This window comes from Heloderma suspectum, chromosome 11 (genome assembly GCF_057233095.1).
Source record: "Heloderma suspectum isolate Gila_16-S chromosome 11, 16-S_ref, whole genome shotgun sequence".
NCBI classification, from domain to species: domain Eukaryota; kingdom Metazoa; phylum Chordata; class Lepidosauria; order Squamata; family Helodermatidae; genus Heloderma; species Heloderma suspectum.
Window position 1 is genome coordinate 18,994,193 of NC_139468.1, and position 27,181 is coordinate 19,021,373.

At 44.2% G+C, this 27,181-nt stretch overlaps 1 protein-coding gene across 1 annotated transcript; it reads left to right on the top strand.

Moving 5' to 3' along the window:
• Positions 1-5,297: 5,297 nt before the first annotated feature.
• On the top strand, positions 5,298-26,089 carry LYSMD2 (LysM domain containing 2). Its single transcript, XM_084817099.1, has 3 exons — positions 5,298-5,748; positions 14,703-15,034; positions 25,160-26,089. Exons 1-3 carry the CDS (start codon positions 5,521-5,523, stop codon positions 25,212-25,214), a joined length of 615 nt encoding a protein of 204 aa, XP_084673225.1. The 5' UTR covers positions 5,298-5,520; the 3' UTR covers positions 25,215-26,089.
• Positions 26,090-27,181: the final 1,092 nt, after the last annotated feature.

Below are 27,181 nucleotides of genomic sequence, written 5' to 3' on the forward strand. Positions count from 1 at the left end.
TTCAATCTTGCCATCTCATGTTTGACCACCTATAGCTTACCTTGATTCATTGATCTGACATTCCAGGTTCCTAAACAATATTGTTCTTTACAGCATCGGATTTTCTTTTCACCACCAGACACATCCACAGCTGAGTGTCCTTTCGGCTTTGGCCCAGCCGCTTCACTCTTTCTGGCGCTACTTGGAAATACCCTCTGCTCTTCCCCAGTAGTATATTGGATACCTTCCAACCTGAGGGGCTCATCTTCCGGCGTCATATCTTTTAGCCTTGTGATACGTTACACGGGGTTTTGTTGGCAAGAATATTGGAGTGGGTTGCCATTTCCTTCTCCAGTGGACATTTTGTCAGAACTCTCTGCCATGACCTGTCCATCTTGGGTGGCCCTGCATGGCATAGCTTATGGTTTCACTGAGTTACGCAAGCCCCTTCGCCACAACAAGGCAGTGATCCATGAAGGGGAAGTTTTAAATAATTTAGCTTATATACAGTGACATTCATGCAAATCCACTTATCCACATGAAGATTCATGGGATCCTTCAAAAGGAAAAAGAAAAATGCTCCATATAACAATGTCATACCAGCTGAGGAATGTTTCAGTATTTTAAAAAATATTTTTCTTCAGATACCGTGAAGTCCCTTTTTTCAGCACATTCAAGAATATTTTATTTTCATTTTCTCTGGGGACTGAAATCCACTAAACCAGAAGCCACCACCTATTCTATTTCACTCCTCCATCAACTGATATAGAACAGAAGCAGCAGCTACAATTAGCAATTACGAAACAGGAAAATGCAATTAACAAGCATTGGCCCCTCCCCCAACACACACACACATAGTATGGGTGAGTGGGTCACAGGTCCAGGAAATAGGTCAGTTGCCTATTCTAGATGGGGTTGCACCCCCTGAAGGAATAGGTGCATAGTTTGGGGGGTACTCCCGAGATTCATCTTTGTCACTGGAGACTCAAGTGGCCTTGGTCGCTAAGACAGCCTTTTACCAGCTTCGGCTGATATGCCAACTACAGCTGTTCCTGGACCACGATAGGTTAGCCATGGTAGTTCAGGCATTCGTAACCTCAATATTGGATTGTTGTAATGTGCTCTGTGTGGGGATATCCTTGGGCTTGGTCTGTAAGCTGCAGCTGGTGCACAACGCATCTCTGAGGCTGTTAACTGCAGCCTCTTTCTGACAGCACGTTATACCAATGCTAAAAGACAGGCACTGGCTGCCAATAAACTACCAGGCCAAGTTTAAGGTGTTGTTGTTAACATATAAAGCCCTAAACAACTTTGGACAAGGTTATTTTAAGGACTGCCTCACCCTTATGCCTTTGGCTGAATTTTGTGATCATCTGAGGGAGCACTTCTGAGGGTGCCACCTGTCCTTTCATCTTTGTTTCAAATTCATAGGTTATCAAACCTATTACTGCTGTGTGCTTTTACAATGCTTATTCCATTCATCCTCACAAGAGTATTTTGAGGCAATTACTATTATTTCCATTTTACAGATGGAGGAAAAAAGAGACTAAGAACTAGTGACTTGCCAAAGGTCACCCAGGAAGTGATCTAAGTAGGGACATTGGTATGAACTGTGGACACAGTAGTTTAAATAGTTTCATGCTCTTCCCCATGGCTAGCAGAAGCAGAATAATTTCTGAAGAGCAAACTCACATAGGTATGAATATGTGCACAATTTATTCAGGTTGCAGAATTCAGCTTTCAGGGAGAATGTCTGTTAACTTGTTCAGAATTTGGATTTTCTTAATGTCTGGGATATGCACAGTGGGCTGGTTCACACAAATGCAGTGAGAGGAATAATCTGTGGTGACTTATTTCCCCGGCCATGCATGCCAGTTGCTGCCCCCTCAAACAAGCCATGCTGCCCAGGTTCAGATGACAAGGCAAGCTATGCCAGCGAGGGTAATTAGAGAAATCCGGCTGGCACGCACGGAGGGGTTAACAAGCCACCATAGCTTGTTAACCACACCACGATCCTGTGGACCAGGTCAGTGAAAGCTGTGCTTTGGCAGATATGCATTTTTGTAAGAGTGACTCCCTGTGAAACATTTCCTGACCTGAGCCTTCCTAGCTCTTTCCCCAACCAATTATCTGGAAGGCTGGTGTTTGCCACCTGCTCAACTGAGTAGATCAGTGATTCCCATGGGTCAGCCTTGTCTTCACTGATTTGCTCTAGTTAATAAGCAAACTACTCCTACGCACGATTATATAATAATCCACCAGACTGTATTGTGGCTAAAACTGAAATAACCAACTCGATGCGGGGGCAAATGTTATGAAACAAAATGCCAATGCCTGGCTTGCCTTTTTTTTTTTAAAGCAAACTGAGCAACTGTTCTTATGGTAGTTTAGATATTTTGGAGAGCACACAGGAACAGCTATCCAATGTGCCATCTACAATGGCTACTGAAGTACCAACACTTATTCCAACAAATAATATAGTCAGGATCCTATGCTACCCAAGCAGTAAAGTCAAAAACAGAATTATAGCACTGGAAAAGGCAGCTAGTATAACGGAAGCTACTCCCACAGGAGCCCTGGCAACTACATTGCCACTCACTCATCATAATGCTGCTTGGTGATGATGCTCATATATCAGCCATGCATGGAAGATTCCAATCAACATGCAGCAACAATTATCTATTCCATAATTTATCCCACATAAAATGCACAAGCATGCTGCCAATAAAAGCAAACCCTTCCTCCATTACTGGCTTCTGTGGCCCAGTGGTGAGGAGTCTTGCATGTAAAACGCACAGGCTTCCTAACAGAAGTGTTTGAATCCTGCTGTAGCACTAAACACATCCAGTGTTTAGAAAACTACACATAAAAGTTAATTTGTATAAGATGTGGTGTGATGAGAAAAGGCATTTTGAAAGGGAGAGAGGGGCAACATGGACAAGGAAGAATTCACAATACAACAGCAAATTACTTATAGAGCTTAGAATCAGGCTTCTAAAGCAGGGGTCCCCAACCCCTGGGCTGTGGACTGGTACCAGTCTGTGGCCTGTTAGGGACTGGGCCGCAGTAGGGGTGTGGGAACGCCCCCTTACCTTGGGCTTGTGGGGGGGGAGGCGATCTGCCCCTCCCCCCGGCTCTGGAATGCTCGCCGGCCCTGGCCGGCTCTGCTCAGCGGCGAGTCCGCAGAGCTGCCTGCCGGCTCTGGCCCTGTTCTCTGCAGTAATAGCCTATTACTGCAAAGAACAGGGACGCAAATGGCGTCCACTATGCGGATGCCATTTGCGTCCCAGCGGCCAGAAGTCCTCCCCTGGCTGGAGCCGGCTGGCAGCTCTGCGGACTCGCTGCAGAGCGGAGCCGGCCAGGGTCGGCGAGGATTCCGGTGGGGGGGAGGGATGGATCGCCCTCCCTGTGGACCCAAGTTAAGGGGGGTTCTCACACCCCTACTCCGGCCCGGTCCCATCCCCCCCCCGCCCGTGGAAAAATTGTCTTCCATGACCCGTCCCTGGTCCCAAAAAGGTTGGGGACTGCTGATCTAAAGGACTGTATACTCAGTCTGTCTCTCACTGTCCCACCTTCTGGTGTTTGGTGGGTGGTAACTGAGGAAAGGGACTTTTCTGCAGTTGTGTTCCACTTGTGGAATGTTCTTCCAGCAAGGCTTACCTGACACTTACCCGACCATTAAAAGCCTGAGTGAATAAAAAGGTCTTCATCTGGTACTAAATCCTAAGTGGCGTTGCATAGGGCCTAGTATGAGATGTAAATGTTGTTGAACCAATTGGAAACAGTGACTACGGTGCTATCAGATTTAATATATATTTAACTGGAAAATTGCAAAGGAAGTCTAATAATCACATTTGACTTCAAAAGAAGAAACTTCTCTAAAATGAGGGAATTGGTAAAAGGGAAGTTAAAGGGGGGAGTCAAGAAGGTTAAATCTCTTCGAAATGCTTGGAGGTTAGTTAAAACTACAATAATAGCTCAACGAGAATGTGTACCACAGGTTAGGAAAGGTAGCACCAAGTCCAATAGGTTGCCAGCATGGTTAATGAGCAGTGTCAAGGAAGCTATTAAAGAAGGCTTCCTTCAGAAAATGTAAACCTTGCCCAAATGAGGAAAACAAAAGGGAGCACAAGTTTGCACAAAGGAGATGCAAAAAAAAAAACAAAAACCATTTTGAGGAGCATATCTCTAACAACATCAAGGCTAACAATAAATAATTCTTTAACTATACCAGAAGCAGGAAAACAGCTAGGGAGACAGGCTGTTGGATGACAATGGAGTTAAAGGAGTACTAAAGGAGGATAAGGAGGTTGGAGAGAAGCTGAATAAATTATTTTCATCTGTCTTCACTGCAGAAAATATAGGACAGATACCTGTACCTGAATGGATGTTTTCAGGAAAGGAGTCTGGTGACAAAGATGAAGTTTGCGAGCCTTTTGACAAAGTGAAAGTGAATAAATCACCAGGCCCAGATGGTATCCATCCTAGAGTTCTTAAAGAACTCAAATATGAAATTGCTGATCATCTAACAAAAATATCCCTAAGATCAGCCTCTGTACCAGAGGACTGGAAAACGGCCAACATTCCTAGCCTGATGAAGAGTTCTGGAGAATTAAAAAGTCTGCACACTTCTGTGGAATTTTGGTTGATCCTGAAAGGCAATATTGCCCATCTGTGGATTTTGGACTCTTTTTTCCCCCCTCCTAATGGGACCAGCATGGCTATCTTCGCTTTCTTATCCTTTTACTTCCACAAACCAAAATCTAGCCCCCTTCCTCTCCTCCCCTCCCCTCCCCTCCGTCCTTCTCCCGTCTCCCGCAGCCCCACTTCTTTAGCCTGCATGACACCTTTGCCCCCTTTAATTAATATTACTTTTAAAGGCGTCCCGAAGCCTCGCGTGGCCTGATCCAGACGCATACGTGTGGAGGGCCTTCTAGATGTGGCTCCTTAGGACTGAGAGGGCGGGGCGGGGAGGCATTCTCTGCACATGCTCTGGGATACTCTCCCGCTCCCCGCTTAAGTCGTTCGCGCGGCCGAGCTTCGGTTTTGGAAACGAGAAGCTCCGCCTCACACGCCCGAGGCGCGGCTGTTACTGAAAACCCACCCGGCGGCCGCCTGAGGGTTGGGGCGGGAGGAGAGCGCGAGCGCCGACGGCCGCCTGAGGAAGCTGAGGGCCGGCATCTCCCGCTCAGGAGGCGTGCGCGGCCGGCGCAGGCGCGAGCCGCCGGCGCAGGCGCAGACTGGCCAGGCGGCTCGGTGGGCGGGGGGACGACGTTCCCCGAGAGGGGCCTCTTCGCTCCGCCTCGCTCCTTCCTCCCGCCCTTGCCCGGTCGCGCGCGCCCGCGCGCGCAGCGGAGCCGGCGGTTGCTGCGGCTGCCCTCGCGGCCGGCGCTTTCCCGCCCTCCGGAGTCGCTCTTGGCGCCCCGCTGAGGAGCCGCAGCCGGCGGCGCCGGGTCCCCGCGGCGCCCGCCATGCCCGCCGCTGCCCGGACAGGCTGCCGCTGAGGGAGGGAGGGAGCGAGCGAGCGAGGCGCGAAAGGCCATGGCGGAGTTCCTGCCGGTGCCCGGGCTGTCCCTGCGGGAGGAGCCGCTTCCCGGGCCCGGCGCCGCCGAGACGGAGGCCGAGCTCTCGCTCAGCCTGGCGCGCACCAAGACCCGCTCGTACGGCAGCACGGCCACCGTAGCGGCGCCGTTGACCGGGCGCCACCTGGAGCATCGCCTCCGCCCCGGCGACACCCTGCAGGGCGTCGCGCTCAAGTACGGCGTGACGGTAGGTGAGGGCCGGGCCGGCCTCGGCCGCGCGGGCTGGTCCCCCCTCCCGCGCCACCGTGGCGTCCGCTGCGGGCCCCCGCCTGGGCCGGTCTGAACTCCGAAGGAGCTGTCCGAGGTGCTTCGCCTCGCGCCTGCGATCGCTCGCTTAGAGGTCTGGCTGGTCCCGACGGAAACCCGGAGCCGACGCGCGGCCCCACTGACCTCGGGGCCACCAGCCTCCACTGCCCGGGCCGCCGCTGTTTTTCTGTGCCAAGGGGTCGTCAGCCTCTGCCGAGTGCTGTGGCCTCACCAAGCGTGGGGGAGAGCAGCGGGGAGAGCGCCGGAGCATGTGCAGAGGGCCTTCCCTTTGGGGCTCCCGTGACCGCAGTGGAATGATTACAGCCAGCTCCTCAGGCGTCTGTTGACTGATATTAGAGAGAGCAGGAGCACCTCTATTAGCACGTGCAGAGTTCCTTTCTCCAGTAATCCCAGCCAGTTTCTTGAGCATCTGTAACAAATATGAGGGCTGTTGCAGAGTGGCTGCCTTCTTTCTGTCTGCCCGCCCCCCCCCCCCAACTACAGACAACTTCAGGCATCTGTGATTGACAAGAGGAAAGTGCTTCCCTCTGACCATGTGCAGAGTTGTCATCCTCTGGGGCTGCTGACACCACAGTGGAATAATTACAGCCAGTCCCTTGGGCGTCTAATGACTGATATAAGAGGGTGGAGGGGAGGGAGAGCATCTCTGTACGTACAGAGTTCTCCCCCCCCCCAATAATTCCAGCCAGTCTCGTGGGCACCTGACTGATACGAAGAGTGTTTCTCTCTGAGCATGTGCAGAGGGTTTCCCCTCCCCTCATGTGGAGTAACTGTATCTGGAATGTGGTGGTGGTGGGGTTCTTCACACAGCACATAGTTAAACTATGATATTTGCTACCACGAGATGCAGCGATGGCCACCAATTTGGATGGCTTTAAAAGTGGGTTAGACGAATTCATGGAGGAGAAGGCTCTTGATGGCTACTAGTCCTGATGGCTATATGCCACCTCCAGTATAAGAAGCAATATGCCGGGGAAACATGGGCAGGAGGGTGCTGTGGCACTCAAGTCCTGCTTATGGGTTTCCCACAGGCAGCTGGGTTGCCACTGTATGAACAGAATGCTGGACTAGATGGACCTTTGGCCTGATCCAGCAGGGCTGTTCTTAGGTTCCAGACAGGTTTTAGTTCTGGCATCTTTCCCCTTAGGAGCAAATACACAGTTTTATTTATTTATTTATTTATTTCTGTACCGCTCAGTAGCCAAAGCTGTCTGGGCAGTTCACAAAAATTAAAGCCACAGAGTGCAGTATAAAATAGTTGGTCAGATATTGCCCAGGAGGTTCAGAATACAAAGGTTTTGTATGTGGAGGTCCTGCTGCAATCCATTGCTTTGCAAATAATTGATAAGAGGAGAGAGCACCTTTGAGCACATGGAGGATGCCACCATCATAGTTCAGTCAGTGCCTTGAGCATTTGGGATATTGCAGAGCTTTCAGACATACTTGAATTCTAGCATCTTTTGCTTTAGGAACAAAGACATAGTTGGGCTGCCAACATAACCCAGTGCATACAAAGGCTTCATGGGAGGAGGTGAAAGTCAGTTTGTGAACAGAAGGAGAAGGTGGTGTGTGTTACACAACTGTTCCTCTTCCCTACCCCCATTGAACTGTGCCACTGTGAACTTGAATTATTTAAAAGTTAACTGTGTAAGCACCTGAAGTGGTTGCTGTGGATTGCAATACAATTTAGAAGCAATACATCAAAGAAGCAGTGCACCATCTAAAAAGTGTACCCCAAGGATGCAATCTGGCTGGGGATACTTGGGTGTAACTCCTGGAATGTGTGCAGCTACCAGGAAATAATTTATGTCATAGCTTTTTTGGTGATACCGCAAAAGATCCTGGGCACATATATTGGGTTGTTTGAAGTAACTAAGTGGACTTGTTCACACTGGCTTTGTTCTTGAATAATATGACTTCCTTCTGTAACCCAAGTCTGTTTCCTGCAGGCCCTTCCTCACTTCTATCTGTTATCCTTTCCTCCATCTGTTGTTTTCCCCACTATCAAGATTTATTGTAAGTTCATTATGGCAGGGACCTGAGATAAGTTTTGAAAGAGAATAGCTGGAAGTAGGCGAGTTATGGTGAAGCTCTTTAAGACTTGGGGCTGCTTTGTATGATAGTTTGCACTTATGGGTAGTATACAGTGCTTTGCATAAGTATTCACACACCCCCTGTTTGACTTTTCCACATTTTGGTGTGTTACAACTTGCAATTTAAATTGATTTAATTGACATTTCTACCATTTGATTTACACAGCATACTGAACACTTTGAAGGTGCAAAATGTTTATACTGTGGCACAAAAGTTAATTGAACAAAAACAAACTGGCATTTCTTGGTTGCATAAGTGTTCACCCCTCTGAGTCAATACTTGGTAGAAGCACCTTTGGCAGCAATTACAGCTGTGAGTCTTTTTGAGTAAGTCTCTACCAGCTTTGTGCATCGGGATCCTGCAATTCTTGCCGATTCTTCTTGGCAAAATTGCTCAAGCTCTGTCAGATTGGATGGGGACCGTTGGTAAACAGCAATTTTCAAGTCTTGCCACAGATTCCCGATTGGATTGAGGTCTGGGCTTTCACTAGCCCATTCTAAGACATTCAGGTGAAACAGGGTTTCCTCTAGAATTGCCCTGTATTTGGCTCCATCCATCTTTCCCTCAATCCTGACCAGTTTCCCAGTCCCTGCAGATGAAAAGCATCCCCACAACATTATGCTGCCACCACCATGTTTCACCGTGGGGTTGGTGTTCTCAAGGTGATGAGCACTGTTGGCTTTGCGCCACACATAGCGTTTTGCGGTAAGGCCCAAAGGTTTGGTCTCATCAGACCAGAGAACCTTTTCCCACATGTTTGCTGTGTCTTCCACATCCCTTTTGGCAAAATCCAAATGGGATTTGATATGGTTTTTTTTTTTTCCAGCAATGGCTTTCTTCTCATCACTCTTCCATAAAGCCCAGCTTTGTGGAGTATACAGGTGATTAGTTGTCCCATGGATGGTTTCTCCCATCTCAGCTGTGGATCTGTCCAGCTCCTTCAGAGTCATTGGCCTCTTGTTGCTTCTCTGACTAATGCTCTCCTTACCTGGTCACTGAGTTTTGGTGGACGGACTGCTCTAGGCAGAGTCGTGCATGTGCCATGTTATTTCCATTTTGTAATAATGGTTTTAATCCATTTAATTAATGGATTTCTCCAGGGGATGTTTATAGTTTGGGATATTTTTTTATAACCCAACCCTGATTGGTGCTTCTCCAGAACTTTCTCCCAGGCTTGATTTGATAGCTCCTTGATCTTCATGATACTGTTTATGAGATCATGTGACGCGTGAATTGTACACAGGTGGACTCCATTCAACTAATTATGTGACTTCTGAAGGCAGTTGTTTGCACCAGAGCTTATTTAGGGGTGTCACAACAAAGGGGGTGAATATTTATGCAATCCAGACTTTTCAGGTTTTTATTCATAAATAGTTCTGTAAAATATGTAGATTTCCCCCCATTTCAACATTATGGACTATTTTGTGTAGATCAGTAACAAGAAATCCTAATTAAATCCATATTAATTCCAGGTTGATACACAACAAAATGTGGAAAAGTCAAAGGGATGTGTGTGAATACTTATGCAAGACCCTGTATGATAAGGCACATTTCAGCTTCCCTTTCAGCTGCTTTTGAGGGTTGACAGTTTATTTTACCTTTCCTTTAATAAATTGCTTCTTAGACCACAAAACAAGATGTACACCAGCATTTAACAGAAGCAGAGAAGTGTTTTCATTCATATGATTGATCAAATACTGTTTCTAGAATAAGAATGAACTTGGTAATAAATAATTCACTATTATCCTTCCTACCTACAGTCTCAAAAGAAAGTTGATTTGTAAAAACATGTTTTACACTCCCCATACTTGTTCCAGTCTTTTGTATATTTGAGTTGCGAGTACTTTGGGACAGGCATCACCTCAGGTGTGTGTGCGTTACCTGATCTTGGCTATTGCAGTGCAAGTAATTTGTATATGATAAGATGCATGGCACCATACAGGATACAAGAGGATATATTCCTATCCAGAGGGTTTGCAATATATAATTTGTTACAGGGAAGTCAACAGAAGAAGGGGAAGGAAGCCTGCCCACATTTTAAGAAAAGCAATAGAGGCCCTTCCCACTTGCCAACCTTTGAGGGCAGGTACAGAGAGAGGGCTTTTTCTGCAGTGGCTCCACACCTCTGGAATGGGTTGCCATCGAGGGTCCATCAGGCTCCAACACTGCAGGCTTTTAGGAAGGCCCTGAAAACCTACTTGTTTACTCTGGCCTTTCCTCTTGATTGTTTTTGTTGCTGTTTTTATGAAATGGCATTGGTATATTTTATTGTTGTAAGCTATTTCAGTGGCTCAGGTCATTTCCCAAAGTATGAAACTCATACATTGACCCATACCAAAAACTTCTTTTTTTAAAAAAATATGGATTCTATTAACCTCCATGTGAGTGGTCTCTATGAAACATCACAGCATTGCTCTTCGTTTGGGCACAAGACACTTTCTTGTGCCCAAATAATGCCCAGTGTATACAGAAATGAATAAGGAACTGAAGATGTGTACCCCACAATAAGACTTGTACTACCCCAAGTCATACAGCCAAACCTCCATGGGACTGTCCTTTATGCCCAACTCAACTCTTAATTTGGGTGCAGGACACTGTGAAGCACTGGGGACCATGCCCACTAGGTGTGCTGTGACTTGTTCTTTGCAGAAAAGTGACAGTGGCAGAATCTCCAACATGTATCCCCGATGGTACTGTGGTGCTACTTGAAAAGTTTGCATACTTCTGTATGATAAAACCAGTGCAGTGTGTGAAGTCAATGAGGCAAAGCAGTATCTGCTTTAAAGTAGGTCTCAATCCATCAACACAGGCAACTCTCAGACAGTACACAACATATGCAATCTATCAGGGAGGACATGTGTGAGGAAAGATATTTCAAAGCGATCCTAATTTACCAAATCCTGCAGACTGGAGTGGGGAGAGAGAAGGTGGATCTCAGTGGCAACTGAAGTGAACAACTCTTGGCCAAGCTCAGGAAAAGTGCTGCGAACTGATACACTGTAGCTATAAGGGCTGCAGAGACTGCAGCACGTTCCACTGTGAAGGAAACTTTGCAGGAAACATTTAACTGGAATAACAGTATTGATATTTTATACTTCACAGAGTGAATTTATGCCATTAACAGAAGAAGTATCTAGGTTTCCAGCTGAAGTTTATCCATAAAATAAATATATAACAATGCTCATATTTATACTGTTACTGCATCTCTACACATGTACCTATTGACGTGTAAATATTAGAATCTTTTGCAGAGACATTGTGCGCACACACCACATTACGCACTGTGCTTAGTGGGGAAAACTAGCTCAAGAATGTAGGTGAAGGTTAGATTTGAAACATTCAAGTTTTATTGTACTGCAGATGTTTAGAGAAAAGAAAGCATTGCTTAGTATACTACTCCCTAACACTGTACTGGAAGACTATTCCTAATAATAGTGACAGAACAATAGCAGGGGAGGGCACTAGGGAAATGTGAGCCAGTCTTTAGAAGCCTAGGAGCAATGGGCCACCTCAAATTTCAGTTGCGTAGGGTGGCCCATGCAAGGGTTAGAACTGATAGGTTTAGAGTGATATCAAGAGAAATAGAGTGGGTATATTTACCAGTTTTGGAGGAAAGGGAACACAGAGGGCCTCCCTTCCTGGTTTGTCACAGTCACTTGGAAATCCTCGCTAGCCTGGTTCTCAGGGCTTCTTGTCATAAATTGAAAATGGGGCAGTCACCCCTGAACTCCTAGACAACAAGATGCACCGTGTTGTCTAAAACCAGCCAAGAAAATAGCATTTGAAAATGTGGTGATGGCAGCGCCACTGAAATGGATGTCATCTAAGGGGGTGAGGCATTATCTGGCAATAAAAGGCAGCTAGGTAGCACTATTGAAGAGGAAAACTCTAGTCCTGGAAAGATGGATTTAGTCCCAGAGAGAGGGAGAGAGAGAGAATGCTAGAGGTGGTTCATGAGGAGTGGTTAGCTTGCCAGGTGAACCTGGGAGGATCTAAGAGCCATACAACAGAGTGGCTGAGTGCATTGGGTTCTGTGGAGGATCTACTCAATTTCTTCAAGGGCATTTATAGAGTTCAGGCAGGCAGCAACTTAGGATGTACTCAGGACAGGACTGAACAAAGGTTTCAGTAGCTTGGTACTGGAGAATGAATAGAAGCCTTCCTTAGATTCTTGGCTTTGGGGCTGAATTTGGGCTGGTTGATTACGTATGACAAAAGCCAGGCTTCCATAGGACAAATGGGTAGAAGTTCTTAGAACAAAGTGCATCCAGGCGGTGCTGGTGATGTGTCTGGAGGTGAGGATGCTCCAGGATTCGACCACATTTCCTAGCAAGACTATATTGGCCAAATTGAAGGTTATCTTTTGGGTTGCTTGACTGTGGTGGTGACCTTGAAGTCAGGAGGGCATTTGCATTTATCTGGAGTTTCCAGACTTGCTTTTTTCCTCATATGAGGGCAACTCGCATTGATTGAGTTAAAGCAGAGGACACACAAGTCATGAACTTTAATTCCAAGTAAGGCAAGTTGCTAGCACGTTAACATCATGATCCTTTTGTTCCTAGCTGCCATGAGTCCCTAGCTCATGCAGCCTTTCCCAGAACTTCCTCTTCTTAAAATTTTAAAGTTAGATAGTTCTTACAATGAGTCTCAATATACTTTTTGAAAATGCCATGTAGCATAACATAAGCAGCATTTCAAATGTTGCTATATTAGGGCATGTTAAACTGTTTTGGCAACTGTGTTGTATTCCATATCCATTGTAAGTAACCTTGCATATAACCACATCCTGTGCTGTATACTGGCAAGCAAATATCTAGCCTGGCCTTGTGTATGCACGCATGCAGTAAAATACTATTTCTGTAGTTTCAAGGTAAACATTTGGTTTCATTGTATTTCATTATGCAGCCAAATCAGAAGCTTTCTTTTCTGGAAAGCAGTGAACTACAAGTTAATTACTTATTCTATTATTGTAATAGTCCAGGATCTATAATAGACCACTATTAAACATAGATGTGCATAGAATCTTGATGTTTGTATGTGTTTCTGGACCATATAGGTACAAAAATAACTTGGATAGACATGCTCATAATAGGCTTTCAATAAACGGAAAAAAGAACATTTGTTATTAGGCAGATTAAAACTATAATAAATAAAATAAATTCTGTGGGATCCATTCTGTGGTGGATATGTGGCACTAACTGCAAGGTGGTGGATATGTGAATGTGGATATGTAATAATTCATGAATGAGTGCATGTAGAAAACTCAGTTTGGTGGCAAAAATATGGTTTTTGAGTCAAGATGTGTGGAAGAACTATTCTTTTTGCAAGTGGTGTAGTGGATAGAATGTTGGATAAGGAGCAGGCAGATCTGGGTTCAAATTCCCTCTTAGCTATGAAGATCAATCCTGCTTAGTAGTTCATTACTTGCAGCTGAATGTGTAAGCTGACTCAAGAATATTGTGTTAGAGGTGATATGAAAATTCCATCTGTAGTAGTGTTAATTTGTGATGGCTCACTTCCACATGGAAGCCCATCACTTGATATAGGATTTGTAAACCAGTCCTTAAAATGCCATGTTTTTAAGCAACCTTATAGAGAAGCTGCATGGAACAAGAGCCCAAGTTACACAATAGCTTTAGGTGCATTATTTATAAAGCTGCACTGTAGCTGGCAGCAAGTCAACACCTTGCTAGCCCATTTTGAAAATGAGAAGAAATATCATAGAGAAAATACTCTTTTTTTTGGGGGGGGGAAGTATACTGTGCTTTTTCAGATGGTTCACATGAAAAAGCAGTGCGGCTTCAGCGTTAATATACAATAACAGCAAAACCACAAACCCTTTAATCCTTGGGATCCCAAAGAAATTAAAAAGAAAACATCTTAATTTCCATTTTTGTTTACTCACTTAGAGTTGGAAATACAGGAGGTCTCCAAAACCTTTCTTTTAACTTAAATATTCACATGTCTATAGCAGCTTGTTATTTTTCAGCTGTAGTGATGATGGAACATGTTTGTGGAACAGTCACCAGGGACTCCTGTTGACTGTCAGTTTAGTGTCCCATTACGAATAATTACAACTTGTTCCTAGCACCATCTGAGAATTTGGATGATGGAGGTGTGGTACAATTAAAACCACTATTCTTCAGTTGAATGCCCCTGTAGTTCTAGGGTCTCCTTTATTTTAATTATTTGAGGAGTTAACTGGCATGCGAAGGAGAGAGGGAGGGATGTAGGCAAGCTGACAAGGTCCTCTTTCTGCCTCCCGTGTAACTTAAAACAGCTATCTCTAGCACATGGTTGAGGGGGCAACTTGAAAGCCAGATAAACTCTTGGGACCCCTAACTTCCAACCCCTGCTGCAAGATTATATGGCCAGGAGTTGCACTAGGCATCTCGGTGCATGACTTCCAATTCTGTTACTCGCTGCTGAGTGAGGGAGAGAGAACTTGTATGGCTGTCTGGGATTGAGTGATTGTCGTACTGTAACATGGCCAGAATTTTATTCTTGCTTTGCTGCATTATTTTGCACTCTTTGCAAGAGATATTATAATGGGACACCAATAGGGGAATATGGCTTACGGGAGCACAGGATGGTAACTGTGTTATTTAAGGATACATTTTCTAGTATATATTTTGAAAGAAGAGCCACTAGAATAATTGAATTCATATACTGGATATATATATTTAAGAAAGAAACTTAATGCCATGAGGAAATGGTATTTTGGCTGTTATGATATTTGCTTGATTGGAATCAGTAAACATATTTCTCTGTCTTTTTCAGATGGAACAAATAAAAAGGGCAAATAAACTGTTCACAAATGACTGTATATTTCTGAGAAAATCATTGAATATCCCAGTTATATCTGAGAAACCGTTGCTGTTTAATGGACTTAATTCACTGGAGTCTCCTGAGAATGAAACTAACAGCCCCCCTTCTTGTGAAGAAGGACCAGTGACAATTCAGGAAGACAACTCTTCACCTAGTCCTCAAGAACCTGACAATCCGCTTCCCCCACCTGAAGAATTATCTGCCAAAGATTTTCTACACAGACTGGATTTGCAGATTAAGTTGTCCAAACAGGCAGCTAGGAAATTAAAACCTGAAGATAACAGGTAAAATTTTATTTACTTATGTAGATTGATGGTCACCTCCGACCCCAGGAGCAACCGCCTATCCAGTGCAGGGCAGGAGGAGTGGTGAGGAGCGGATCCCCTCCTCGCTCCTGCTCTACTTTCATGGTTAGACAGCCAATTTCGGCTGTGTAGCCACAGGACTTGGAGTGCAGGAAGTGGCGGCCGGACAGCACATAGGATGTGTTGTACCAGCATCTCCGACCTCCTCGGCCCACCCCTGGGAATGCCCTGTTTTCACCGGTCTGTGCTGCTCTTACAAGTGCAGAGTGCGGGACTGATCCGTGCTGCCTACAAGGCGGCATGAGAGGGGCGGGGGTGGTTCTCTGGGAACCGACCTTGGAGCGTGGGCTCCGAGGTTGGTTCCTGGGAACTGAATTATATGGCTGTCTAGCCACTGACTAGCAGCCGTAGGATTGCGGCCTTATTTATTTAAACACATTTTGAAGGCTTAGGGTGGGTAATTAAACACTAGCATATGAAAAAGAGTAAGATACCTACTAAAATACCATCCTGTTTCTTAAGGGATTATAATGCTTCTGGAAGATATCTAAAATTAGTCTTAAATTTCCATGTTTACAGATTAGGTTAGGAAAATTTCAAGCACCTGGTTAGCTAAGTGGTTACAAATTTCACTTCCTGGTTTTTTATTTGAACACCTAGAAAACAGAAGTAATCAGCTTTGTATAGGGCAAGCAATTAAAAGTATAATGCTAAGTATTTCCAGTTCTCGTGTGTGCTGTCCTTTTGGACTAAATTTGAGATCGAATAATTGGAGATACTTTTACCATTGTTTTCCACAACAATATTCTGCTCTGCAATTGCTGTAGTTGTGCAGTTAATTGTAAATAGCCATCTCATAAAGATTTATGTCCTCTCCAAGGATATATGCGGAGACAAAAGGTTATAATATGTTACTTTTAGCTTTAGATACATATCTTATGTTTGACCTGTTAGCTATTGCTTTCTTTGAGCCTCAATCTTTCTGATGCTTTTCCTAAGTAGCACTTCAAACCCTGTCCCTAATCTTTCTTGAACATAATTTGTAACCTTCATGTTTCATCACCTGTGTTCTTCATGGTTTAATCCTTCCTTTTCTCAGAGACCCACACTTGTGCAACGTACGTCCATCAGGGCTCATTGCTTGTGTGTCTGTGTTTCCTTCTTCCACATTTCCTGTTTTGCTTTCCTATTCCACTTCCCATGGACTAAATCTTTTAAACTTCTTTTATTGTCATTCATTAAAACAACAACAAGGCTTCAGTTTGACTCAGTTTTGGTCTATTTTAGCTTTGATTCTTAGCCTGAAATTCTGATGTGTATTAAGAATTTCAGTTCTACATCTTTTTCTCTCCTGCTGCCGGTTTGGAAGTGTTGTATTCTGGAATCTGTTGCCTTTATGAAAGAATAGCTTTCATACATCAACATTTCACCTACATGTCATCTCTGATGTGTATGTAATGGCCTGTGTTGATAAAGCTCTTGAGGTACTTGATAGAAAGGTGACATTAATATTTAATTAGGTGGTATTGACCTGACAATTAAGGTGGATGACACTGCAAATACTTTGTTTTTAATAACCCTTATGCAGAATTGAGTGTGTGGGAGGATATTTATTTCAGAGGCTCAGGAAATGTCACATAGAAAAAGCTATGCTTTAAAAAGCTTTAGTCAGAATGACTAAAGTAGGGAGAGGCAATGTGCAACCTATCTTACTAAGGCTTTTTTGCTGACCTGCATGGCATTTTCTCAGACTTCCTTGTTGCAGTTTTTGGGGGGTATTTACATCAGTGAGGGTTTTTTTTCAACTGAAGTTCCATCAAATCTATACGGCAGTGATTACAACTGGCTGATCACTGAACATCAGTCTTTTTAGGAGGAAATGTTACTAATATTAATATTGATATTGGTCTTAGAAGTAAGTTCACATTGTAGTGAATGAAACATTAGGATAGAAAGATTTTTATTTTATTCTTTGTTATTTTTATCTCGTAGTCACCTTAGCAGTGGGTACACTAATGCTGCAGTAAATTATGTTCCGGCTCATGTTGAGTCATGCAACTTACTTAGAAGCAATTCGCGTTGAGTTCAGAAAGGTTTGCTCCCAAGTAAGTATGCCAGGATTGCAGCCTGAGAGATCTAGATTTGGTACACAGTTAATGCAAGGTTGCCTTCCAGAAGGGATTTCCAAGTCCTGCCCTGTTTCTCAGTTGTGTGTCCAGACTGTAGCCATGCTGAGAGTTGCTTAAATCTGTAGGCCCTCATTCATTCTTGACCATTTATGCGTAATCATTATTTCCTTGCCCAGGACGTCAAGCCTACTAAAGATGCTAAAGAACCAATTTCCAAGAGAAGAGCAGTTGTTTTGTATATTTGCATATTACCTTGGCATTTTTATTATACTGCTTTTATTTAAAAGCTGCATTGACTAAATTTAGAAATTACTGTAGTTCAAAAAAATCGTCTGCAGAAATGTTGACATACTTCAGTTCATTTCCTTAATGCAATCTGGCCATCATTCCATGATATAGGCCATTAAACATATGGCTAGTTTGAATTATATTTTTTTAAAAACGAGGTCTGTTCTGCTCTACAGGGACACTGAAGGATAGAAAATTTTCTAATAAAAGAATCCTCCTTTTGTTGCTTCATTTATGAGGTGTGCTGCCTGATACATCCATCAATATAGTCAGGATGTGTGTATTCTTTACATGAGAATATAGAAAAAGCAAAGAGTATAGTAGTGGATGCAGAAATCAGCTTCCTGACATAGCTGAAAACAATTTTCAAGGGTTGTAAGCAGGACTTCAGTGACCTTTCTTCCTGCAATGACTAGCAAAGCCAATTGTGCAAACTAGCAAAACCTGCATAGTGCAAAATAAGAAACTGCTCAGTACATGTAATTTATAATTGTTGCAGAATTCTATTTACTTGGTGCACTGGATTGCCACTGGACATAACTTGATTAGGTTCATAATAGTTATCTGATAACTGTGTTATGTACAGACCTCTCTGGCCATCTGCGTCCCTTGCAGCTGTGTGAAACTTAAATATTGCAAGTTGTGAATCTTAGGCCTTTGTTCCATGTCAGTCTTAACAGCTTTTATAGACAAGCCCTTCTGTTTGTTCCTCTGAGTTTCAGTGTATATCAGCCAAGCTTATGTGCATTGATTGCACTCTTAAGCCCCTGCGGTTTTATGGCTTATGAACAAATGTACATGGTATGCCTCAATACGGATATATAACAGGGCAATTGTTTGTACTAATTTTCCATTGTGTCTGATTGTATAATTGATCATTTTGGTCTCTCATATTGAAATAACATTTCAAAATAACTTTTGGTTATTTCTCACAAAGCAGCTGCTGCAAATTATACTGGATAGGGGCTTTGTGCATATACCGTCAGGGCCAGAAATATTGGAACAAAGATAACTGTTTTGGCAGTTGGCCTCTGTACACCACCACATTGAAGCTGAAAGGAAACACACCCAGATGGGAGCGAAGCCAGGACTTTCAGCTGTAATTCAAGGGGTTTGACAAAAGTGGGGCACTAACCAGTCAGGAAGTACAGCCGGTGGCATACCCCCACCCCCATCGTTGGTGGCTCATAAGTAATGGAACGAATGGCTGACAAGCAGCTGCATGGCCAGGTGTGGCCTGTTTCCTGGGCACCCCATGACCAATCAAGCAGGTAGAAGGCCTGGAGGTGGTTCTGAGTGTTACATTTGCATTTGGTAGCTGTTCACTGGAACCCCCAACATGAGGTCCAAAGAGGTGTCCATGTGAATGAAGGAGGCCATCATTAGGCTGAGGAAACAAAATAAACCCATCAGAGAGATAGCAAAACAGTGGGAGTGGCCAATACAGCCGTTTGGAACATCCTGAAAAAGAAGGAATTAACTGGCAAGCTCAGCAACAGCAAAAGGCCTGGCAGACCACGGAAGACAACTAAAGTGGATGACCGCAGAATTCTGCTCATGGTGAAGAGGAACCCTTTCACAACATCTAGCCAGGTCAAGAACGCTCTTGCAGAGGTAGGCATGTCATTGTCAACATCTACAGTCAAGAGAAACCTGTACGAGGGTCAAGAAGCAACAGTAAGAACCAGAGATGGAACAACCGATTGGTTCAAAATTGGGAAAGGAGTACGACAAGGCTGCATATTGTCACCCTGCTTATTTAACTTATATGCAGAGTACATCATGAGAAATGCCGGGTTGGATGAATCAGACGTCGGAATTAAGATTGCCGGGAGAATTATCAACAACCTCCGATATGCAGACGATACCACCCTAATGGCAGAAAGCGAAGAGGATCTCAAGAGCCTCTTGTTGAGGGTGAAAGAGGAGAGTGCAAAAGCTGGTTTGAAACTCAACATTAAAAAAACTAAGATCGTGGCATCTGGCCCCATCACTTCCTGGCATATAGAAGGGGAAGAAATGGAAGCAGTGACAGATTTGACTTTCTTGGGCTCCAAGATCACCGCAGACGGTGACTGTAGCCATGAAATTAAAAGACGCTTGCTCCTTGGGAGGAAAGCTATGGCCAACCTAGACAGCATAGTAAGAAGCAGAGACATCACCTTGCCGACAAAGGTCCGTCTAATCAAAGCTATGGTTTTCCCAGTAGTAATGTATGGCTGTGAGAGCTGGACTATAAGGAAGGCTGAGCGCTGAAGAATTGATGCTTTCGAACTGTGGTGCTGGAGAAGACTCTTACGAGTCCCCTGGACTGCAAGGAGGTCAAATCAGTCCATCCTAAAGGAAATCAACCCTGACTGCTCATTGGAAGGACAGATATTGAAGCTGAAGCTCCAATATTTTGGCCACCTAATGCGAAGAGAAAACTCCCTGGAAAAGACCCTGATGCTGGGAAAGACTGAAGGCAAAAGGAGAAGGGGACGGCAGAGGATGAGATGGCTAGATAGCATCACGGATGCAATGAATATGAACTTGAGCACGCTCCGGGAGAGAGCGCAGGACAGGAAGGCCTGGCGTGCTATGGTCCATGGGGTCACAAAGAGTCGGACACGACTGAATGACTGAACAACAACAACAACAACAACAGTCAAGAGAAGGCTTTATGAATGTAAATACAGAGGCTTCATAGCAAGGTGCAAACCACTGGTAACGCTCCAGAACAGAAAGGCCAGATTAGCCTTTGCCAGCAATCACCTAAAAAAGCCTGCCCAGTTCTGGAATAAGATTCTTTGGACTGATGAAACCAAGATTAACTTGTACCAGAATGATGGGAAGAGAAAAGTATGGAGAAGGAAAGGAACAGCTCATGATCTATAGCATACCACATCATCTGTCAAACATGGTGGAGGCAGTGTTACAACATGGGCATGTATGGCTGCCAATGGAGCTGGGTCACTGGTGTTTATTGATGACCTGGCTGCTGATAAAAGCAGCAGGATGAATTCTGAAGTGTATAGGGCTATACTTTCTGCTCAGATTCAGCCGAATGCTGCCAAACTGATAGGACGCCACTTCATATTGCAGATGGATAATGACCCAAAACATACAGCAAAAGCTACCCAAGAGTTTCTGAAGGCAAAGAAGTGGGATGTTGTTCAATGGCCAAGTCAGTCACCTGATTTCAACCCAATAGAGCATGCTTTTCACTTCCTGAAGACAAGACTGAAGGCAGAAAGACCCACAAAGAAGCAGCAGCTGAAGGCAGCTGCAGTAAAGGCCTGGCAAAGCTTCCCGAGGGTGGAAACTCAGCATTTGGTCATGTCTGTGGGTTCCAGACTTCAGGCAGTCATTGACTGCAAAGGATTTTCATCCAGGTATTAAAGGCGATCCTTAAGTTTGAAATGCTGTTGGTTTGTTCCATTACTTATGAGCCACCAACGATGGGTGTGTGTGTATGCCACCGGCTGTCCTTCCTGGATGGTTAGTGCCCCACTTTTGTCAAACCCTTGAATTACAGCTGAAAGTCCTGACTTCACTCCCATCTGGGTGTGTTTTCTTTCAACTTCAATGTGGTGGTGTACGGAGGCCAACTGCCAAAACAGTTATCCTTGTTCCAATATTTCTGGCCCTGACTATATGTTCGTGCACTGGAATAAATAGGATTCTGTCTGCTGAATAGATACTCCAAAAATAATTGTCTTTAAGTATCTACCGCTTTGAACAAGTGTTAGATAGTCTTGCCACAACAGATTTACATATTTGTACTGTGATGTGCTTGTAAAGTAGCATACATATGCTATTTTGACTTGCTTTCATCAAGCAAACAGTAGGTAGGCTGATAGTTTCTTCAGACAGTCTTTCATCTGCTCGTCATTCTCTTAGTAATATACATTTTGAGAAACTGTTGGCAATGTTTCAGATGGTGCAATTTATTATTAATAATGACACGATTGCGCCCAAGCACCCTCTCCCTCTGAGCAGAGCCCGGCCACCTGATCCCCTTGGTATACACCTGAGCTGAGGGCAATGAAGCAAGAGGGGAGACGGCTAGAACGCAGGTGGAGGAAAACTCGTGCTGAGTCTGACCGAACACAGGTAAGAGCCCACTATCGAGCCTACTCTGTGGCGATGAGGGTGGCAAAGAGGCAGTTCTTTTCCACCAGCATTGCATCTTCTCAGTGTCGTCCAGCGGAGCTTTTCCGAGTGGTTCGCGGCCTGTTACATTCTGGGCCAGGGAGAGAGATGGTGGAACCCTCGGTAGCACGCTGTGACAAGTTTGCGCGGCACTTTGAGGATAAAGTCGCTCAGATTCGTCATGAATTGGACACCACCATTAATGCAGTTCCATTGGTAGAGGCGTTCAGAGCACCGTCTGGTCCAGTTTTATTGGATGAGTTTCAGTTACTGAGGCCTGAGGATGCGGACAAGGTGCTTGGCCAAGTCCGATCGACCACTTGTGTGCTTGACCCTTGCCCTTCATGGCTTATTAAATCAAACAAGGAGGGGTTGTCCGGCTGGGTCCAGGAGGTTGTAAATTCCTCCTTGAGAGAGGGAATGGTGCCTGCTGCTTTAAAAGGGGCAGTAATTAGACCACTCCTGAAAAAGCCTAGCCTGGACCCAGAGGATGTTAACAATTATAGGCCAGTGGCCAACATCCCCTTCCTGGGCAAGGTGCTTGAGCGGGTGGTTGTAGGACAGCTCCAGGCACTCTTGAATGAAACGGATTATCTAGATCCATTTCAGTCAGGCTTCAGGCCTGGTTTTGGAACGGAAACTGCCTTGGTCACCCTGTGGGATGACCTCTGCCGGGATAGGGACAGGGGGAGTGCGACCCTGTTTATTCTCCTGGACCTCTCAGCGGCTTTCGATACCATCGACCATGGTATCCTTCTGGATAGGTTGTCTGGGTTGGGAGGTGGAGGCACTGCACTACAGTGGTTCCGCTCCTACTTGGATGGCCGATTCCAGAAGGTGGTGCTGGGGGATTATTGCTCTGTGCCATGGCAATTGTGCCATGGGGTTCCACAGGGCTCTGTTTTATCCCCCATGCTGTTTAACATCTACATGAAACCGCTGGGGGAGGTTATCCGGAGGTGTGGGCTGAAGTGCCATCAATATGCAGATGACACCCAGCTCTACCTCTCTTTCTCATCAAAACCAGGTGAGGCAGTGGCTGTTCTGAACCAGTGCCTGGGCACGGTAATGGACTGGATGAGGGCTAATAAACTGAAACTCAATCCAGACAAGACGGAGGTACTGTTAGTGGGTGGTTCGTCTGCCCGGCTAGGTGATATTCAACCTGTTCTGGAGGGGGTTGCACTCCCCCTAAAGGATCAGATTCGTAGTTTGGGGGTGCTCTTGGATCCAGAACTGTCACTTGAGGCACAGGTGAACTCAGTGGCACGGAGCACTTTTTATCAGCTTAGGCTGGTATACCAACTATGCCCTTATCTGGACAGAGATAGCCTAGCTACAGTTATCCATGCTCTGATAACTTCTCGTCTGGATTACTGCAATGCGTTATACGTGGGGCTGCCTTTGAAAACGGTCCGGAAACTTCATGTCGTCCAAAATAGGGCAGCAAGATTGTTAACAGGGACTGGCCTGCGAGCTCATATTACGCCAGTACTTTTCCAGCTGCACTGGCTGCCAGTCCGTTTCCGGGCCCGATTCAAAGTGCTGGTGTTAACATTCAAAGCCCTTAACGGCTTGGGGCCAGGTTACCTGAAGGATCGCCTCCTCCCATATGTGCCTGCCCGGACCTTAAGATCATCATCAGCGGCCCTCCTCTGTGAGCCCCTGCCAAAGGAAGTGAGGCGGGTGGCTACTAGGAGGAGGGCTTTTTCTGTTGTGGCACCCCGGCTCTGGAATGAGCTCCCTAGTGAGGTTCGCCTGGCGCCTACATTGTACTCCTTTCAGCGCCAGGTGAAGACCTTTTTATTTTCCCAGGTATTTTAGCTTTCTAAATTTTTATCTTTGCTGTTTTAAATCTGTATTTTAAACTCCTGTAGTACTGCTAGGTTTTATTGTGGTTGTATTGTTATATTGTGGTTTTAATGTTCTATATATTTTAAATTGTTTTATTGTGTGTTGTTTGGTTTAAATTTTTGTGAACCGCCCAGAGAGCTTCGGCTATTGGGCGGTATAGAAATGAAATGAAATGAAATAAATAAATAAATAATAAGTTCTTGCAAATTTTAATGCTGTTGTCTAAAGCTGAGTTACAGTATTCTTGCTGTCAGCTTTCTGTCAAGAATATTAGACTCAATTTTCTGTAAGATGGAATAATGGTAATGTTACCATACTTGCTTGGGACACCTATCTCTATACATATATTTTTCCATGTTCCAGGAATAAGCCCTTCCGGCACATGAATTATTGGGAAGAATTACACTGGTGTTAGGGAAACCTTTTCCCTCTGCATCCCTGGCTCTATTCTGCCTGAGGACTGGCTGCGATTAATATGATAGTGATGGCCCAGAAACTAGCACATTTACTAAAAAAAAAATACAAAGGAACACAGCATGCCTAGGTTAAGGAACTTTGGTCTAGGTAACAAGGGGCTGCTTAAGGCACTCAGGAGGGAGCAACAGAGATGAGGCCTTAGCTTCTTTCTTTTAAAAAAATGTTTTATTGAGAAAGTAAAATAAAGGGCAAATTGCAAAGTAAATTTGCAATTTGGAGGACGACAAGAGATATGAAAAGAGGGAGATGTGGCAGCAGCAAGCCAAGAGTGAATGCTTCAGCAGTTGACATGGGCATGCAGGGAAGCACTGGATGCTGGAAAACTGGTGGGAGAGAATTTGGGGATGGAAGAAAGCTATATCTTTCATTTGATCTGTCTGAAGGTTTGTCACAGAGGTGAGGGTTAGGGTCCTTAGCATCAGAGTGAATCCAAAAGAGAAGGCAGAAGGAGCAGGCATTCCTTGACCACAGGAAGACTTTATTGACATAAATGGATGAAGGTGAGATGCAAGGATGTGCACCCAAAGCTGGCAGTTGGTTCATTTATCAGAACTTTACTTAAGTACTGTACTTGTTAGGATCCTTAAATAATATTCAGCAGATTACTAATTTACTTGGAAAACCTTGACCATATTTATGAGTATGTCCCCCATACCTGAGTACATTATTTTTTATTTTTCCTGCCATGAAATTTGCACAAATCTCCCCTCTGTTCTACTGCCCCGCCATTAATTTTGTGTACTTTCCCCCTTTGATCTACTGTTCTGCCATGCAATTTGCACAATTTCCCCTCCATTTTACTGCTTTGCCATGATTTTGCATAATTTTTGGAATCCTGCTCACTGCTGTGTAACCCTCATGTAAAACTGACAGCTAGCAATGGAGCTGGTGGCGGCAGGAGAGAAGCAGGGGAACCAGAATGGGACTGTGCCTCTCTCCTGCTTGTTCCAACAATGAGAGAGTAACATGAGTGTAGCAGACCTGACAGTGGCTTTTGTGATAAAGTGACATCTTCTAGCGCTATAGTATCTGTACACAGATTGAACAGTTGCTGCATCGTAAGATCCTGCTTGTACGCACCCTGGGTTTCAATGAATGGCAGTTCAGCAGCAATTCTCAAATTATTTACTTTGAAGTAGTGTTATTGCAGTTGATTGAAGTACCGTGGAGTAATTTATAGGTATCTTTGCACATTTTCATAAGTTTCCTTTTTCTTCATCAGGGAGGACGATGAGGAAAATACCTATGCAATTTCATATCAGCAAGTTGACGAATGAAGAGCTGGAATGAAAGCAGTTCTTAAAGAACTAAATATTTGAAGATTCAAAAGCAAACCTTTTGGATTGATTTATTATGGTGTACTTGTTACAAGTTGTATATAGGTAATTCCACTGACTATTCTTGCACTAAAATTATTTGATCTTCTGCCTTCCACAGGTCAGTGTCCTTTTCCTATACATTAATAAAGGAAGTGAGCCTTCCAAAACTAGCAATTGCCTTCATATTTCTGCTATGAAAATATAGCACAGTAGCAACAATATATCCCTGAGACTACTTTGATGCAGGATCTTTAGAAAAGAGTTGTACATGCTTACAAGATGAAGTGTAAGAGGGATTAAGCATTTATCAAAATAATTATCATGGAGCCTTGAAGCAAATAAGCTTGTCATGCAAATTTTGTGTGTATCAGAACTGACTGATGTGGCCCTGAATTGAGTGTGTGTACATGTGTATGTATATACATATATAAAAATAGATATATAAAGAAAAGACTTATGTGTTCTTAAAATGAACCTCTTTTAGCCAACTGTTTTGGAAAAAAAAAGATGTTGGGGTTTTAAAGTATGTATTGCAAAATACTTTGGAAACTTGACTTTTTTAAAAAACAAAAGGGGAAAAGCTTAGTAAAATGTATTTTTCTTTGTGCAAGGGTAATGTTTGAAACATGGCTTCTTGTGTGCAAATATATGTAGTTTTCATGTAATAAATGTGAAATACACTTTAAGAAAGTGACTTATTGTTATTCAGCCTATTTGTTTAGAAAGCACATTGTGACTGGTCCTTTGTAAATGCATTTCAGAATATGCTTTTCTGTTCCATTTTAATGTATTAAAATTTCATTTGGATGTATTAAAAGGACAGCCAAAATGAGGAAAGGGCTAGAGCATTTCCTTATAAGAAAAAGATAAAGTTTGAGGGGCTTATAGTTGGGGGCGGTGGAAGAATGCATGTGAGAGTGATTTCTAAAATTAAGAACGGTGTGGAGAAAGTGGCCAGAGAACCTTTTCTGTCACACATAATACTAAGCCACAAAGTCACCCAGTGAAATTGACTGACAATAGACAGAGGACATACACAAGAAAATATGCAGTGCATCATATATGAAATTCACTGCCAGAAGATGTGACACCAATGGCCTTAAAAGGGGATTAGACAAATTCATGGAGACTTGATGTAATAAAGCTATACACCGCAATGGCTGCATAAATCCTCCATGTTCAAAGGCAATATACCAGCCTTCACCATCCTGGTGCCGTCCAGATGTTTTGGACTTTAACTCCCATCAGCCCAGCCAATATAGCCAGTGGCCAGGAATCCTGGTCATTGTAGTCCAAAACATCTGGAGGCACAAGGCTGACGAAAGTTGCAGTATACTCTTAAATTTTGTTTGCTGGAGGCAAACAACAGATTAGATCTTCATGCCCTGCTTGTGGACTTCCCAGAAAGGTCTGGATGGTAAGTACTGAAAACAGGATGCTGGACTAGATAGTCTGATCTAATTAGGACTCTTTTGCATCTATGTGATTGTTACAGCACGGTCACATGGATGTACTGAAAAGAGATTAGACAAGACCTGTGTTATGTGTACATCATGGTCTTTATAAAACAGGGCTGGGGAACTTGTGGCCCCTCCAGATGTTTTGGCCTACAACTCCAATCAACCCTAGCTGGCATAGCTAGGTGAGGGATCATGGGAATTGTAAGCCAAAACATCTGGAGGGCCATAAATTGTCCACCCATTTTATACAGTGTGTTTACAAACAAAAGTTAATGGTGAGACTTTGATAACTACAACCTGCATGATCAGCTTTGCAGTACTGGTGCACTGAACCTACAGTAATAGAAATCCCAATTTTATCAAGTAATGCAGTATCTCTCTGTGGCTCTGAGGACTACTTTAAAAAGTAAATGTTGTGATGTTACCTGCAAAGGTTTAAAATTCATCTTTCTCCTTTTATTCAAG